General features: G+C 43.1%; 1 protein-coding gene across 2 annotated transcripts in view; it reads left to right on the top strand.

Moving 5' to 3' along the window:
- The window catches only part of fchsd2 (FCH and double SH3 domains 2), a 59,183-nt gene extending 40,458 nt beyond the window's left edge, over positions 1–18,725 (top strand). For both annotated transcript variants that reach the window (XM_030108556.1, XM_030108555.1), the window contains 11 exons: positions 690–806; positions 974–1,078; positions 5,498–5,587; positions 5,787–5,849; positions 10,830–10,964; positions 11,186–11,269; positions 11,374–11,551; positions 12,385–12,605; positions 13,737–13,929; positions 14,008–14,102; positions 14,233–18,725. In XM_030108556.1, coding sequence (XP_029964416.1) covers positions 690–806; positions 974–1,078; positions 5,498–5,587; positions 5,787–5,849; positions 10,830–10,964; positions 11,186–11,269; positions 11,374–11,551; positions 12,385–12,605; positions 13,737–13,929; positions 14,008–14,102; positions 14,233–14,325 — 1,374 coding nt within the window. In that variant the 3' untranslated portion in view covers positions 14,326–18,725. The remainder of the gene's footprint in view (positions 1–689; positions 807–973; positions 1,079–5,497; positions 5,588–5,786; positions 5,850–10,829; positions 10,965–11,185; positions 11,270–11,373; positions 11,552–12,384; positions 12,606–13,736; positions 13,930–14,007; positions 14,103–14,232) is intronic.
- Positions 18,726–18,774: the final 49 nt, after the last annotated feature.

Below are 18,774 nucleotides of genomic sequence, written 5' to 3'. Positions count from 1 at the left end.
TAATTCTTTTAGAGAGATTTGTTACTTTATCCCTGTATGGTCCATATTCACGATTACTAAAAAGAAAACAAAAACTGAATTCAAAGCTGCAAAGCAAATATTCTTTCTCCTTGTTTCCATAACCAGTTTTTTTTTATTATTTTTTTTTCCTTTGGATACTTTTTCAATAGTAAATGAAACATTGAAAAGAAAGCCACAAAGAAACTTAATTTAGAACTAAATTTTGCTATATCTGGCTGTGGTAAGTGATGGTTAAAGAAGATATTTAATATATGAAGACAATTTACCACATAGTTAAAATGTGTCACACTATGCTGTTCATCACGGCTCTGCCTTACCCTAATATTAACTTAACTATAACCCTAAAAACTGCTTCTACAAACTGAAATACTTAGTGAGAGGTTTTATATTTTGATTCCCAAAGACACTCGTCCATGTTTGCGCACGTCGAGTGTGTGTGTTTTCACACACAGTCGTTGCACGCAGTTCTTAAAATGCCAACAGTGAAACAGTTCAGCGGTCGCTGCAATCGTTATGTGAAACAGTCACTGTCACACATATCCGTTTCAATGTTTAATTAGCGGTTTTAGCATCTCACACACACCTTGGGATGTTGTCACCTGCACTGCACTTATGCATGTCTTCCTGCTGTGTGCGCGTGTGTGTTTGTGTGTGTGTGTGTGCATTAGAGTCGTCAGCTGGAGTCGGAGTCGGGGACGACAGAGGAGCACAGTCTGAACAAGGAGGCCAGGAAGTGGGCAACCAGAGTGGCGAGAGAGCACAAGAATATCATTCACTGCAAGAGAGTAAGAAGGACATCACACACACACACATACACACACACACACACACACACACACACACACATCCCGTAAATACCAACTTTAGAACTAAAAGTGAGGTAGATTTGGAAACACGCTGGTTTTATGTTTGTTCTGAAGCTTTGTTTTTTCGCGTGTGTTGTTGTTTTCAGTCGCTGGAGGAGTGTGAGAGCCACGGCTTGCCCCCCACGGAGCAGGGCAGACTAGATCTGGAGCTGAAGATCGAAGACACCAAAGAAAATATGCGCAAATCCGAGGTCTGTGAGTCACATTGTCAACACCTGCTGTTGTCTGGCTGTGTGTGTGTTTGTGTGTGTATTGATCTCAGACCCTCTACGAGGAGATTGTATGTTCCGTCCGTGTTTGTATCATCTGGATGCTGCGTTTCCCTCCCGCTCAGTCTAAACACATGTGTTTTCTCCTCTGTGAAAGCATGTGTACATGGGGAAGCGTGACTGCTAAATGTTTCCTGCTGTCATAAACACACTGCTGATGTTAGTCGGCTGGAGCGTCAGAGCAGCTTTCTGCTGCTCGCTGGGTCGAGTATTTCAACGTAAACCCCGATTAATTCAAGTACCAGATCTAATTTTCTTCCACTTCTTGCTCTTTTAGGTTTTCTTTCTGTTCCACCTTCATTTTTTGTCCTTGATCACAGTCTCATTTTTTTGTTTTTGCACCTTTTCCTTTTCTTTCTTCCCCGATCCCCAGCCGTCCCACCGGCTCATAAATCTCTCATTTATGTATCGATTCACACAGATTGAATGTGTCACCCGCTGAATAAGGCCTCTGCATCATCTACTCCTTCAGCTCACTTCAGTCTCTGTTCAGAACTCACTCTTTTTCTCTCCTCCTTTCTGTCTTCCAGTCTCTGGTGCCTCCTTCATTCTCAGTCTGACATTGCCTCTTGGCCTGCACGCCACTTTTCCCCATCATCTTTTTCTGTGTTTGGCACCCCCTGCTGTCTGGTTATGGTCAAAAACATCTCATTTCTGATTACATGTCCTGTTGAATCATTCTCAGTTTAGCAGATTATTCCAGTGTAGGTTAGGAAGTGATGATTTGGTCACAGCGTATACAGTATAATACTTGCAAAGTGCAGATATGTCAACACATTCTTACTCTCTCTCACCCTCTCTCTCTCTCTCTCTCTCTCTTTCCATCTGCTCCTCCTCACTCTTCTCGGCCGGCATTACCTTGACTGAGACGATGAATATTTTATAAGCTCATTGGATACAAATGGCTTCATCACAGAAACTCAGAGGGAGTGGAGGCAGGACTAGAGACATTACGTAGGTTTGATTACAGCATTATCTGGATAACGACAGCTCCATCTTCACATCTCTGTTCATTCCATCAAGCCTTTTCCAAAAGCACTTTCAACCCCTTGTTACACTTTTAGTACATTTTTCAGTACAAATATTATATTTTATTGTATCAGTAGTATTTTTTTGTCACACTAAAGCATATTTTATCATACCTCTATTATGTTTTGTTCTATGAAGAAAAGAATCCTTTGTACCAATGACTGTTTGCTGAGCTGCAGTCTAATAATAACTGTGAGTTCTATCAGAAACAGCGTATCTGAAACAGCGAGAACCAGAAAGGAAAACTGATATCTCGTTGGCCTCACTAGTTGCCTTTTTTAATTTGCTTTCATTTGTTTTGAAAACGTCTTAATAAACTTGGTGTGAGTATTTAATGCAGCGAAAGTGCTATAAATGTGGTCGTTGTTCACGGCCTGCCAAACGGCAGGAGAAAAACAACTTCGTACTACTGAGGCTCAGTTTAAATCACCCCATTGATTCAGCCCGATGGGAATGCTGTATTAAGAGTGATCACAGCTTAACTTCACTCTAAAAGGTTTGCACATCTACTTATTTTTCATTATTCGACAACAAAAAAGCATCAGACAGGCTCTCACACTCTTAGAGAATTATCAAGCCAAAGGGAGATTTATCGTCAACTTCTGCAGCGTTTGGAAGACACGCAGTAGAAATACAGAGTTGGTCTCACTTGCCCTCCTGAGGTGGAAACATGTGTTTCTCACAGTAGAATAAAAATAAGAACAAAGAGAATGTTGATCAGAGAACCTGTGCAAGTAAAAGTGTGCACTACATCCTGAAATAAGCAACAGTTCAATAATAATAAGCGCCTGAGACTGATTTGCATAAAAACATATTTATTTGTGCGCATCTCATCAAATATACTAAACACTCCTCTTTATCAAAATATATGTTGATATTGACATGAATTGTGATCAGTTTGAAGCTTTGGGCTTTCACAGTAGTCTCACCTATGGTTTCCCGCTCCTGGTGTGGATTGTTCCTTCTTGTAACGCCTCAGTTTTTACTTTATGAAGATAGTTTTCTGTTATTTCCTTCCTGTCAAGTCAGGAAGCAAACCAGAGGAAGCTATACAGTCAAACTGAATGTTTTATTTCGTGAAGTCTGTTTTGCTGTGATCAATAGTACACACCTTAATCTTTATCAGAATTCTCTTTTTTTTTTTCCTGGGTGTTTGAGGAGAATCGATAACACTGGCAGAGCTGCTGTATGTCTTCTCGCTTCGACTCGCGCTAATTTGGTTTTATGGCCTCCGCCTGAGTGCTCGCTAAAAGAGTGGAAGAGTGAAACAAGACTGTGTATATCTGTCTATGAAATTACAGTCCTCTAATTGTGATGAACATAATTAAGCTTCGCAGCACGGTGAAGACATGCGAGCATTTTATGTTTTGATACAATGCAGCCAAATGAGAAGTGAGAATTGTTTTGTTTATATAGCTATCAATTATGACGCTCTACCTCCACTGCTCTGTTTGAGCTTAATAATGAAAAGATCACAAATGATAATCAAAAGAAGAAGAAACAGGAGAAATGGACAGATTCTCCTGGAAACGTGAACATATTAAACACACTTGTTCAATCCAGTGAGATCCAGCGCTGATTTTCACGGTTTTATTCCAAAATAAATGAGCAAGTGAATAATAAGAGATGATGTTAAAATGACATGTAATCTGTAATCACTTGAAATGAATCAGATTGACGTTAAAACGCTTTCAGTAAAACCATATAAAGAATGTCTCCTAATGGTGAAATATGAAGAATTGGCCCTCTACTGCATTAACAGCATTTTACTTGTATATTTTTCACATTTTCTCTGAAATAATTTTTTTTTTTTTTAATACTTTTGGGCATGTTCGCTGTTTCCTTCTTTCCTAACAAGCTTTCTGAGAGCGGGAGCGGTCGAGGCAGGAAGCCTCTCTCCATACTGAGCTGTCCAGAGCTGCTTTCCAGAGCTGGCTCCACTCGACAGTCTGGCAGTTCGCTCATGGCGTGGAGACAGCGAGCGGGTCGTTGCTCTCAGAAACATTCTCATCAGAGCAAACCAAACTACCAGCACACTTCTGATTTGGAAGAGCTCTACCCAAAAACCTGGAACCCATTTTTAAATCTGCATTTCAGTCTTTATGTCTTTGTAAGCAAGACATGGTCATAATTATAAGACTGTTTACATGTTGGACACTTTAGAATCAGATTCACTCAGAAGCAGCTGTGGGATTATTACAGGGGTGTGGAGACTTTTTCAACATTTTTGCGAAACATGTTGTAACAAAAGTCACAGCAAAATCTGCTCTCTGCCGCGTCTCTCTGCTTGTCTGCCTGTTATCTGTTTTCTGCCTTTCTCTCAGGCTTAGATGTATCGATTGGCGTTGCTCCGCCGGACTGTCTGCCCGAGGTTTCGCTGTCTGTACCTACCAGCGATCTACTCACACCTCTTCCTCTCTTCTCTATTGACTGAAGCTAATGATGTGCTGCAGGAAATGCTTCATATGCGCAGTTGTTGGCTGAATAAATGCCAATATTTTATCTTTTTTCCAAGGTGTGTTTATGGTTCGGGAGCAAGTTTTGTTGCGCTTGCTGTGTGCCGCTCATGGAAACTGAAGGAGAGTGGACGCTCTTAAGGAGCTGGGCTCCTTATCGATTTAAGTGAGGACGGCTGTCTTTGACAGCGTGTCTGTCGGCCTCCGTGCCTCTGTGGGATGGAGCGATCAGCTATCAATCTGCCCTGTCAGCATCGCTGAGGAAGGACAGATGCTGGTAATGAAAGAGGAAATTGATGAAAATGGTGAGAGAGTTCAGGAAGGAGAAAAAGAGTGGATCAGAGATGAAAGAGCGCCGAGGAGGAGAGACAGAAGGGAAATCTCGGAGGGGTTTCCTTCTGGCGGTGAAAGCCTCATCATATGGTCTCATTAGGGAAGCACAATGTCGTGTTCACAGCTCACCGGGAGAAAGTTCAGCATGTTTTGGATGATTTGTTTTTGAGGCGACTTCAAGCCGATCATTAAACGCGACGCGTGGTTTGAATTCAGTTCACGTCAAGGTCATTCCTGAGCTGCTCGATCAAAACAACCCTGGCTCAGAAGCCTCGATTGTAATAGCTTTTGTAAACAGGTTCACTTAATCCGTGTCTTCCTGCATCCGTTCAAACATCTTCTGTAAATAATTAACCATCTCTTATGGGATGGTTAATCGCTCTAGTTTATCAGTTTCATCACATAAAGGATTCATGATGTTTGTTGTCTTGTCTATATTTTTTGGGGATATTAACCTAATCTCTGAGGTTAATCTGGGAAAACATGTGTGTATTAACTCTGGAATGTGGTTCTCTCTCCAAAGACAATAAAGTTGAAAGCTGAGGCTCGGCTGGACCTTCTGCGGCAGGTGGGCGTGTCCGTGGACACCTGGCTGAAGAGCGCCATGAACCAGGTTTGTCTTGTTAGAAAGATGGGGGGTGGAAAGAACTCCCAAAACAAAATCAGTGCTTTATTTCAAACTGTATATCTGAGGTTCATTCTATATAAATGAAAATGTTTCAAGCTTTTTTTGTTTTGTTTACAATTCTTGAGAATGAGTCATACAAGTATCAGCGTCTTGGTCACCCTCACTGTCTCTGTGCATGCTGTAGGTGATGGAGGAGCTGGAGAATGAACGCTGGGCCAGCTACACTTCCCACGATCCCTCACTGTCGGTGAGACACTTCCCCCTCACTGTGCCTGTGTTTCTGCTTTCCAGCCCAGCGAGCAGAATTAAACCAGTCCTTCCAAATTTAAAAAAAAAAAAAAAAAAAGAAAATCTATTCATAAACTGTGAAAACAGAGGAGGAATAAATAAACCTGGGAACGTTATCGACAGTCTAGTGTTACTTCAGCTGCCATCGGGTCAGATGATGAATCCTGGTGTTTAATTCTTTAATGTCTTCTTGAAGAAAATAGAAAACATTAAACTCATTTCTTCAATGAGTTCTGAACACTTTGAAATCAACCTCAGCTCTCTAAGCTCGACTCTGAACGTCAGACGTGGACCCGTGACAGAGGACCTGGATTTTATCTCACATCTGGACTGTTTAGAACGAACTCAGGCTTTAAACTGGACTTTGAACTCCACATGGACTCTTAAAACCTGAGCAGGACTCTTTCACCATTACCAGAGTCTTTATAGACGGATCCAGATTTGGGTTCTTTAATCCAAATCTGACAATTGAAAACGTCCAGACTCTTTAGAATTCAACTTCAGACTGTTTAAAACACCAGAATTCATTCAACGGTGCCTATAACAAATAAAACCTTTTGCTTTTTTTTACTTTACTTGATTCCTTCAAACTACAGGTGGGACTCTTTAAACAACAACAAAAAACAGTTTTCAGTACTTATAATCTTTAAAATGAGCCTGAATCATTTCAGTTACAGACCCTTGTTAAACACATGAATTTTGCAAATACTGCAAAGAGCAACAGACCAGTAATTCTACCAAATAGTTCAGTGATTAAGTTTGATTAAGTTGCTGACTTGGCTGGAAAGCTTGAATTGTACACCTGCGGGGAGAACTAGAGGAGTCACTGCCACACATTTTAAGTTATACGAGTCTGCATTGCATGGAGTGTGACCCACTTCAAATGAACGCACTGGATTCAGTGTGTGTGTGTGTGTGTGTGTGTGTGTGTGTGTGTGTGTGTGTGTGTCTCCACAGCAGGTTTCCTTCTTCACAAACACGCCTGTTCAGCAAATTCAGAACAAGTTTTGTTTTTTTGTTTTTTTTTTTTTTTTTTCCCATGATCCAAAGCTCATAATGGTGGATTTTTCAGTGTTATGGTTCCATTGTAAGCGAGAGGCATCCAACCTGAAAGCCGCTCCTGACAAATCACTTTTTGAACGATGTCGTATTGAGAGATAATTGACCTCGGTCCTGCTGCCTAATCGTCCATCACATCATTTACAGCCTCTTAAAAATGGCCCACTTCCACAGCGGAATACTGATGCACTTCTTACTTCAACTCGCAGTTTTTGTTTCTCGACCTCTATTGTTAATGCAGCAATACACCGACGGCAGATCTCGGGCTCTTTTCACCACTTCTTCCTGTTCATGAGAAATTCTCCAGACTGCATTGACGATGTGAACTCCAGCCAGAGCTGCACTCTCACTTTCCACCATTGACTGCCAGTTCTTCCTTTTCCTGCCCTGTACAATGTTCATTCATTATTGAATAGATCGATATGTTGGGTATTACATCGTGTTCCTCCATTGCTGAGGGTCAGGCACCGCTCTTGCAGGTTTACCTTACAAAACAAGTAAATGTAAGGATAACTACAGCCCTGTTGCTAAAATTAAGACGAATAAGATGCATTGTGTTTAAATGCTGACATCTCTGATTTCGAGAGTTGTTTTTCTCCTTTAATTAGATTTTATGTGTGTATATATATTAATAATTTAATCTAATATCAGGGGTTTCCAGCATGTCAGAGGATGTCCCCACCATCACAGAGCTTTAACCACGTTGATCACCTGAAACTTTCACTCTACATGTGCTTTTTCACACACTGAGTCGTAGTTTTTAGTCGTGTGTTGAACTTCATAATGTTTTTTACATTCTCAGATATTACTGTGAACAGTTGTTGAACTCTATATGCAATGAAATGGATATATATATATATATATATATATATATATATATATATATATATATATATATATATATATATATATATATATATATATATATATATATATATATATATTTAGTAATAGTTACATGATAGTCTTTATTTGAATCCATTCCACCGCCCCATTGGAAGCACTTTACATTCCGCTCACACAATATTGCAGCTCGCAGCTAACAACAACAGAAAGAGAGAGAGAGACACAGAGAGCGAGAGAGAGAGAGAGAGAGAGAGAGAGAGAGAGGAAGAGTTAAATAGGAAGGGGATGAAGAGGGAGTTGGAGACAATTATTGAGGAATGAGAGCGGAAGGTGAGAATCCACTGAGGGAGCAAAGGGAGGTGTGATGAGGCAGAGAGAGGGAGTGTGCAGAAGGAGGAGAGTGATAATGCTGAAGTAAAATTGGATGCGAAGGTGAGAGAGATGACAGGATTGTGAAAAACAGCAAAGCTCCCTCTGTAAGGTCAGAGCAAATAGCTTCACTACACAGAAAACTTCACAGATTAATAAAAATATTTCAAGAACCTAAGAGAAGACTGACGTTTGGCTGCATCTTCAAAACTCTGTGATATCTGATTTCTGTTCGTTTCACATTCTACCTTTAGACCATCATTAGGCAAAAATCAAGAGCTGTATGAATAATAACCAGACCGGGGAATTGATTTGATTTAATTTGTTTATTTGATTTTTCTCACCCTGTTTCAGTTGAGTGAGTTTTGGGGCGGGCGGTGGAAACCCCTCCATCTGCTGTCATTAAATGAAGAGCTATATACCAGCAGTTCAGCGGCGCTGGACTTTGTTTGAGGCGTACTGGAGCCTCTAGAAACAGAGAAGCAGCAAAGACTGTGAGATTATTTTTAACAAGGTGTAAAGAAAAAAGAAAAGAAAAGAAACAAGGGAAAAGAGGCTGGAGAGGAGAGAAAATAAATGACGGAGGAATAATTAACTGTAGTTTGACAATTAGAGCGAGGTCAAGAAGCGATCAGCAGCGATAGGAAGAAGAAAGGTTGGCTGATTTGTGAATAATAAGAAAAACAATGAGAGCGTAGAGCTGCCCTTTTCTACTTTCCCACTTATTTTTACTAATATGAGTGTGAAATACTGCAAGCTGCAAACCTCCAGGTCTCCCAGGCAGCCGCTGCCTACATTACAATTTCACTTTTACGGTTATTACCTGCAGGGCCGATAAAAGCCGCTGCTGGCCTGTGTTTCAGCCGCACTGCTACATACGCTGAGACGTAGCGGCCGCCATGCTTTATTGCGTTATTACTCAAATACGCGTTGCTCATTTTACTTTGGGGATGGAGAAGAAGTCAGCCGCCAGACTGCGCGGCGTACTCGTAAATCAGTGCCGCAAAGTGGATCCGAGTGAGGCAATACAAGTAAACACGCTGTCATCAGAAATACGGCTTCAGCCGACGCGCCTGAAAATCTGGAGGCGTGCGTAACGTCAAGTTGTCTGCTTTCATTTATTCCACGCGTGCGTCTGAAATCACTGCCTTTAAAAATGTAAGTACTGCCTCCGTACAGGCAGTTCTCTGACAGAACGCCCGGTCGCGGTTTACAGCAGACCATAACGGCTTCTCGCTCACAGTCTATACCGTGATCATTACAGCACGTCAGGACTGAAACACTCCGCGATAAAAGGAAACATGTAAAAACCTCAGTGGAGGTAGAGAGACGGAGCAGCTGCTGCTCGTCTTGCACTGTTTGTTTTAGTCTGGGACTAAAGTCTGCTGACCCTCAGACCTCCGGACGGCAGGTCAGTGACCCCAACAGCATTGATTTACTCAGTCTTCATCAGGGAAACTTGGAAAACATTTTTTTTTAAATCACTTGAAGGTTCAGTAGATGTAACAATGATGAGTGTGTCATTTCAAATGATGTTAAAAGAGAATCAAGTTATCAATACTTGATACACAAATACAAACGATACATTTGACAGGATTCTTCTCATAGCCATGACTTCAACATGATAGTGAGAAAATTCTAAACTTCCAGAAGGCAGAGAAGCAGAAATACTGAACGTCCACAAAAATGTTTTCTTTCAAATACACCAAATAGTTTCATTTAATGAGTTAAACTGCTGAATGTTTGACATAAACATTGTTCCATAAATCATTGTATCCCTCTAGATAAATCATTACAGCTGATTTAAGTCAGGTTGTTTGTTTTCAGCTGTGGTTCAAAAGCAAATCTTGCTGAAATATGATGTGAAACAGGGGAGCTAGCTTCATCAAGCCGTGATAACCATCTTTCCAGTGCAAACTTAGATTTCTAATATATTGTTCTCGGCTTTTTAATCATGAAAATTCCTTAAGACCTCGCCTGAGGCTGGTATTTCAGAAGAGAATAGCTTCATATGTACAAAACTACGACGGCAGAGATTAATTCATATACTAAGCAAACATCTGAGCCGGTGGAGAGTTTACTTTGTCAACAGAAATCTGATGACTAAACACAATGACTTAGCAATAGGCAAACACACACGCGCGCGCACACACACACACACACACACACACACACACACACACACACACACACACTGTCTTTCTATTGTTATTGGAGAGGTCAGCTCGCTGTGGGTGATGGATCTTTCCACTGTCTGGGTCACATGACTTTGGTACAAGCCAGTCAAATGCACAGGGAACAAAAGAGGGAGGGGCGGCGTCACATGAAACTTCAGCCCCGCTACACCTGTTTCTAAAAGCTACAGTCGACCCGGTGAGCCGCGGACAGGACGGATAAACAAACAGGGAGAAAAGAGGTGAGACGTTATCAGAGGTTTGTGTGAGGAGAAAGGAATCGGACATGGGGGTGAAGGTTTGGGGCTCGTTAGGCTCAAGAGTCGAGGAAGATCTAAGAAATACCGAAACCAAGCTTCCTGCACATTTTATGAAATTCTGATACGGGTTGTCTTAATTCAGGAGAGTTGAATGTTTGTTTCCGTACCGGCCCTCGTGCTCCTCGGAGCTTCTGACTCGGTCTGTCTGTGACTTTGCTGTCGTGTTTAAAGGGCACGGTGGACTTGGAGCGTGAGGAGGGCGAAGAGTGCGAAGAGAACATGGAGGTTTTTGACGACAGCAGCTCCAGTCCTTCGGGAACCCTCCGCAACTACCCACTGACCTGCAAAGTCTTGTACTCATACAAGGTAAACAGCAAAATGTGTGCGTGTTCGCACAGTCACTCTCTCCTGCTACAAGGTTACATCTCTACCTGCGGCTGTTTGTGTGTTTTTCCACACAGTACGACAGCGACGCATGAATATCAACACAAACTGCCAATATGTTTCAGAACGGAGTTTCTAAGTGTGGCTTCCTGCTCGTTTGTTTGTTCCATTCTGGTGCCGAACACCGTGTGTGTTTCTCACAGGCTTCTCAGCCAGACGAGTTAACCATTGACGAGCAAGAGATGCTGGAGGTCATCGAAGATGGAGACATGGAGGACTGGGTCAAGGTGAACCAAACGCCACAAATCAGCCAAGCTGCTGTTGATGCTTCTCTGTTTTGTGTCGTGTGTCTGCTCGCCTTGGATTCACTGTGCTTCCACTTGTGTTGCAGGCTCGCAATAAGACAGGTCAGGTCGGCTATGTTCCGGAGAAGTACCTGCAGTTCCCCACCTCCAACAGTCTGCTGAGCATGCTCCAGTCTCTGGCCACGCTCGACGCTCGATCGCACACCTCGTCCAACTCGACGGAACCAGAGCTGCACTCCGGCTGCATCAATGGAGACACAAATAGTAAGTCCAGCACAGGCCAGAAGCTTCTGTGAAAGTAGTAAATTGAACTTTGTGAGTAAGTTTCCTCGTCGGAGCAACTGTGATGAGCTCCAGCCTGCAGTTCATCTGTACAAAACACTGCTTTTCACAAAGTAGTTTTTTGCAAAAGCTCTTGCTTTTGAGATCAATCAAACATAAATACACAAATGGTTTCAAGATATGAGCAGCTGTTCAGTAAAAACAGCACTTAATAATAAAACTCCCATGTTTGAGCAGGTTTATTAGATTCTGTCCCACATGATTTCCTTCCTATCCATATATTTAGCAATTAGACGAGCCGGAGCTGCCCGAGCGGAAGAGAAACTCGAGCAAAATGGTTGTAAAAGTCGACGAGGAGAAAACACCTGAGGCTGGCACTGCAGCTAAGTTTAATGAAATGGGCAACGGCGGCGCATTAACACGACCTTAAACTGTCTTTTGGTCTCCCTCTTTTTATTTGAGCAACCGCTCCAGACTGCATCCAAACACACTGCAGATGTTGAATATCTTAATCCTGAAAGGAAACGCTCAGGACCACAGCTTAATTTAAAAGTAAATTAAACTGCTGGATGCAAGCTTGGAGCTGTAACTCAGGACAGATTTAGGGGAAAAAAAGGAAATACTGGAGAGACTTTAGCTTTAATTTTCTGTATCCCTCTTCTTCCACGTTGTGAGGATCCATCCTTTGGTCTCTTGCACTGTTTTTTTTTTTGTGCTTCCTCACTCTGGCCATCGGCGTCATTTTTTTCGACATACACCAAGCAAACGAAGAACATTTCCCCCCGAGAATAACTGGTCTGCTCTCTCCTCCGCAGCGGTGTTTGTCCGTGCACTTTACGACTACGAGGGCCAGGCGGACGAGGAGCTCTCCTTCGCCGAGGGAGCCGTGATCCGCCTGCTGAGCCGCGACACCCAGACGGACGACGGCTTCTGGGAGGGCGAGCTCAACGGCCGGGTGGGCGTCTTCCCCTCGGTGCTGGTGGAGGACCTCACGGAGAACGGGGAGACGAGCGCCGGCGGAGCGGGAGACACGCAGGTGCGGAAACAGGCGGGTTTAAAGTCGGCTGCAGATGCGGCACAAGCAGCTCTGGACGCTCGGTGGGAAAAGTTGGAGTCTTTTTTCCTATTTAGGCAACTGGCAAACGCTCGGTGGCTCGTTCTCAAGCTGAGCTCGACGTTCGGTCTTATCAGTTTTTCCTGAGGGCAGAAATACCAGGGACTGGGTCTGCGGTGCCACTTTCTGCCCCTCCTCTCCCCCTTCCTGCCCGTTGTCCGGTTAATCTGTCGGCAGGGCAAAGTTCACAAAGACTGGATCAGAGCTGCCATGTTCCTGCAGCGCTCTGATAAAAACTCCGCAAGCAGCCCAATCAGAAAAAAAAAAAAAGAAAAGAAACATCTTATCTGTAGAGCTGAGAGCTGCTGCCCCATTAGAGACTCAGCAACAGGAAGGAAACAGCCGCTCCCTTCCCGGAGCGCACAGACGTGACACGCAACGCGGCGGAAACAGTCCAGCTGTGTTTCTGTTAGGTTTTTTTTCAGTTAAAACTAATACTAATAATATTTTCTCTGGTATCGGTGTTTTTTTTTTTTTTTCCAGCGGACTTTAACAAGCTGATACATAATTGATAATATCGCATTTTGGTTGAGTTTTAATTGATACCCTGGCAGTGCTCTGCGTTCACCTTGTTTCACTGCCCTCGAGCAAAAACAAATAAGTGAAGGAATGCTCTGGTAATAACAACCCATTCGTTGATACTGACAGTTTTATTCATCATTTTCACACACGCATGATGTTTATGTAGCTTTTCCTAATTATAGATTTTTTTTTTATTATTTTTTTTTGTCTATCTTGCAGTTTTGGAAAGTGAAAACTTAACAGCAGATGTTTGTGTGTCCCTGAGGATTATGCTTTCTTTAAATAACGATTCAGTTTCAGTTCCTGTTAGTTCGTTTTATCACATTTGAAGCTCTGACTTCACCATGAAAAGTGTCAGTATCGAAGATTTTTACTGTAGTGATGTGTGAGAGAAGCCATGCTTCAGACTATTTAGTTTTCACCTAAATCAGTGTTGTGACCTGAGAGCGGTTTAATATAATGTTTGATGTTTTCACAGACTTGAAAACATTCAGTAGTAGAAAATTTTGAATTCTTTTTCATGTTTTGCAGATCTCTCCGTCTCTGAAGTTGCCATCTTCTCTACCACCTCTCCCTCTCTACGACCAGCCTCCCATCAGCCCCTTCACCAGCCCCGAGACCTCCACCCCTCCGCCCCTGCCGCGCTCGCCCTCCGCTGCACTCAACGGGGAGCACAAGCCTCCGCTGCCCGCCTCGGCACACAAAGGGCCGCTGTCCGCTCACAGTAAGACGCGCACGCCTGCATCGCAGGGGGAAGCTGGCTGCCGAGTTTGATCTGAACACGTTGTGCGTGTCTTTGCAGATCAGAGCTCTGGCCGGAGTCCAGTCTCTCCCGGATTCGTTCAGACACAACCGCAGCGATTCACTCCAGACGGAGGCCCCGGCAAGCTGCGACCCGTAGGTGTCACGGCTTTACTCCAGGAGTGCATTTTATGTCAAAGTTGTTTCACAATAAATCTCTATTCAACAGCACTGCTGTTAAATAGAATCAGATTTGATTATTTTTGCCTCATATACTGTGCCGCAGGTGCGAGCTGCTCCTCCTCCGCCCAAACAGCACTCCCGTCGACAGCAGGAGAAGAGCGACAAGACGGAAGAGGTGGAGATCACGCTGGTGTGACGGGCCCGAGGAAAACGGGATTTGGGGACCTGAACTGCTTTGAACTGAAGTTAAAAGCTGGACTGAAACTGAAGCGAACCACGTGGACCCCCTCTGGCCGCCGCCGTCCTTCCCATCGCGTTCGTGTTTAGAGAGCGGAGAGAGGGAGGATGGAGGCAGAGGACCCAGTTAAATAATCTTCCTAATGAAGTGCAGCAGTAGCAGCCACCCCCCCCCCCCCCCCCCCATCCTTAAACCCTCCCCCTCCTCCCGCTGTCCCTCCATTCTTGCCTTATAACCTCATCTCATTGGACAGCCGAGCAGAGCGCGGTGAAGAGGAGGAGGAATGTCTGGAGAGTGGGCGTGTGAGGAAAAGTGCTGATGGGTTTGGCAAGTGTTTTTTTTTTTTTTTTTTTCTCTTCTTGCTTTTTCCTCATTAAGCTTACTTGAACCTGAGTGGTGTGGTTTTATTCCCGTGCAAAGGCGGCAGCTCCCTGTGCTCCATTTAGCCTCGTTTCCACCCACGCACAGAGCCAAACCTGAACTGGAGGTGACTGTAATTTATTGAAATTACTTTCAAATTGTATTTGAAGATCTGCCTAAGTTCTACACCAAGTAAGAATGTAAAGTTTAAACAGAAATAATACAAATTAACTAATCAACCACAACATTATGGCGTAAAGTGATTAACAGTTTTATTACTGGCAGCTGCTGGTGGATATTAGGCAAAGAGGAAACATTTTGTCGTGTAAGTTGAGGCGTTAGAAGCAGAAAAATGAGCAAACGTCAGGATTTGAGCCACTTCTGATGGGGATAATATTGAGATTTCTGAACCAGAGCGTCTCCAAAGCTGCATCTCTTGCTTGGCATTCCGGGGCTGCAGTGCTCAGAGTCTATTAAAGGTGGTTTAAGGAACGAAAGGCAGTGAACTGCTGACAGGATCGTGGGTGGGAGAGGCTCACTGATGCACGTGGGGAGTGAAGACTGGACCCAGCGAGCTGCTGGAGCTCAGACTGCTGCACGAATTACTGCTGGTTCACAAGCCGTGTTTTGAATTACTAAAGCTATAAGAAATAACTTGATTTGAAGCCGATTTTAGAATCCGATACCTTTTTGCTAAACCTGTTGTCTTCTTTTAAAGTAAGCTTGATGAAAGATACCGAGGGGAAAACTTGCCAGGCTCACGGTCTTTCAGCCTTCAGCGGAGGTGGAACCGAGCGAACAGACCCTCCCCCCACCATATATAGTCATTATCATCATACGTATTCAATGTGTATTAGTACAGTACATTACTGTGGTCATAGGAATGTTATGCACAGCGTTTCATATAGACTTAACTCAGCCGAATGGAGAACCATGTCCGATATGTAGTGGAAGTTCTATCTTCGTCTTATCCTGAAAGGGCATTGTAAATACTTTAGGAAGGAGGGACGAGAGGAGAGAGCGAGGGGCGGGGGAGAGAGCGAGGAGGCTGGATCCTCCGCTCTCCTCCTGTCTTCACCTCCTCGGCATCTCCCCCTCTCGTCTCTGACGTCTGTTCAGTCCATCGGCAGTCGGTGTGAACCAGTGGAGACGTCCACGCATAGTTCTATTATACTACTCGAACACGTGGGTGTAGCTTTCCTCATTCTGTGTGTCGGGATCAGGAGAAGGCCGTCTTTGGCGAGTATTCACTATGTGCTGACTTATAAAAAAGAAGAAAAAGAAGTTTAAACAAGGAGGATTTGGGCCCTGACAAGTATTCAGTCCTTTTTCTGAGCACAGAATGATCATGTACAGTGTTGATCCCGTCTGATCAAATCTCCTCCCACGTCGATTTTGTTCATTTATAACATTGTTCCGTTCACCGTTCACATATTTCCTTGTTTACGTCATATTTGTTACGTTCAGAGGTTCTTTTTGGTTCCCCGTTATTTTTACGATTGCCTCGTCACTTTCTCGGTTTTCTAAAACTCTCTTCTTTTCGTTGCGCGTTTCACCGGAGCGAGGCGTGTCGAGCAGGTCGATCACATGGACGGAGCGAGCTAACGACATTCAAACCGAGCTGAGAACAAATCTGTTGTTTTGGGTTTTTTTTTTTTTTTTTTGTTATTGTTATTTTACTAAAACTTCCCCCTCAAGCCTTTAACCCCCCGTGCCCAGAGGGCAGTGTAGCACTTTCATTTATTTCGACCTTCCCTGGGAAGTAGCAGTACCTTCACCTGCAATCAGCATGGACAGAAATGACTCCGGAAAAATCACCGTTTTTCACCAAACGCAGACGTCTGAGTCGTTCTGTTTCATCCTGATCTTATGGACACTGTTTTTTTTTTTTATTATTATTATTGACTGATTCTTAAAAATATGTCTCTGCATTTCTGAAGAGGTGGGAGAAGTGTTTGTGGACAGTGTCATTTGGTGTTATTTAATTTTACAAAAGCAAAGAAATGTAGAAAACAAAAGAAAATATGTTTGAAATAAGGACATAGAGAGAATGTGTGTTATTTTTTTTTTTCTATCTTGGCGAGCGGCCTGGCTGTTTGTGATTTAAAAAAAAAAGGGAGAGGAGGGGTTTTATTCGACTTTGTTTAGACTTAGTTTAAAGTTTTCAGGACATTTAAGTGAATTCCCAGCAGTCAGTATCGACCCCAGATCAGTAATGGTCAGTTTTGAAAATTGTTTAACCCACTGGACAATAATAGTTGGAAGCGGATAAAAAAAGTTCTGTTCTCCACCTTGTAATGCAATGAACGAGGCCTCTGATCGGCTTTAAGGACAATCAGTATGATCCGGGGATGGAGATCTCAGATCTTCACACGAGCAGATATACACAAAAGATCTGAGGTTACTTTGATCAAAAAAGGCTGTTTTGAAAGCGTTCGCTCTAAAATACTGATTCCTCCTTTGTACATTTATTTTTATTGATTAGAAAAAAAGAAGAAAGTCTAGTGGAATGATGCTTTCAGAAAAGAAGAATTAGTGTTTTAGACTGGGCTGCTGTTCCAGTGTCTTCAGATCAGTTTTTCAAGGATCGAACCGCAGATCTTGGGGGTGTGGCTGTAAACCGGTTCATAATAAAGAATCAGTACAGTCATTCGATCTGATTTCTGGTCCCGTTTTGGTTAAATTGACCTTTCTATGTAATCAGTGATTTACATTTTTGGAAATTGCAACCAACCCACAAATAATGGGGACGTGGAGGCGGAGTCAGCAGTTTCTCTTATCTGCCCCAGATTCACTTTGTGTTTCGGTGTCGTGTTGTCGGATTGTGTCTCATCGCACAGTCGAAAAACTCCAAACTGCTCCGACTGAGACGGCATCCAGCATAAATAGCTGTCTGTCTATTAATGTCACCCCTTGGACTTCACCTTTGTTTTCAATTACTGAAATGTAGAATTGATTTCGTGCGTTCAGATTGGAGGATGTGGAGGATGAGCTCCGCCCACAGAGCTTCAACAAACTCCAGAACTCTCATAACACACACAGTTCTGGATAAATTCCAGATTTCCTGTTATTTTCACGTCAATAAATCAGTTTCAAATGACTGTTTGGCAATAACATCACTTTTTATCACATAGCGTCATTTTAACTTTAAATGTCTGGAAGGTTTTGATTCATGGTTTTGCACAGTAAAAGCTTTTTCTCTGCCACACTTCAGATAAAATTTCTTCTGTAACATGTTTGTTCGAATAAATTCCCGCCCTCCACTTATTTATTATAATCCTGCTTCTACAGGTTTTCCCTTCCGCTGATCTCTAGAGTCCCCACAGGGGAGACCCGGCCCACACTTTGATATCCAGCACCTGCTGTGTAGTGTTTGTATAGTGGGAGTAAATCCATTGGCTTCCCTTTCTGAAAGCTGAACTCGATCCAGCCGAAGCGAGTCCAAACACGACGTGAAAAATAAAACCTTTCGTTTAGTGTAGCATCTTCTGCTGCTGCGGGAACCGGCGCCGACCCGTGGCCGTGTGGTCGCTTCAACAGCGGCCGCTCCTTGATCTCTCTGAGATCTGATTTGTGACTATTTTCAAGCTTGTTTTGAAGTTTCTGGTGTCAGAGCAGCGTCCACACAACGTCCCCCCATGAAAACCTCCATCATCCAGCCTGTCAAACGTCACATTCAGGACCTTTTGTTGCCTGCTGTCACTTTGAACATGAGTATTTTCCTTTTTTCTAACAGCCCCGGTGTTTAATTATTTGGTATGAGCCTCTTTTTTTAGATTTTCTTTTTTTTTTTTAAATGTTTTATATAATTCTTTATTTTTCTTGTGTGGATTCGGAGCAGCACAGATGTGGTGGAACAACTGGCCTTCTCTCTCTTCACAGACTGCTGCCATGATGACAATAATGAGAACAGGCGCAAAAGTCTTTCTGCATATTATTATTGGCTGTACAAAAAAAAAAAATAAAGTTTGTATTTATTGTGTACAAATGTTAATAAAAAACATGGAAAAGCTGTGTTTTTGTGGAAGTGATGTGTGTTTTCACATG

Source organism: Salarias fasciatus, chromosome 14 (assembly GCF_902148845.1).
Source record: "Salarias fasciatus chromosome 14, fSalaFa1.1, whole genome shotgun sequence".
Classification (NCBI taxonomy): Eukaryota; Metazoa; Chordata; class Actinopteri; order Blenniiformes; family Blenniidae; genus Salarias; species Salarias fasciatus.
The sequence above is the reverse complement of the archived record's forward strand: the minus strand, read 5'-3'. Positions and strand labels throughout refer to the sequence as shown.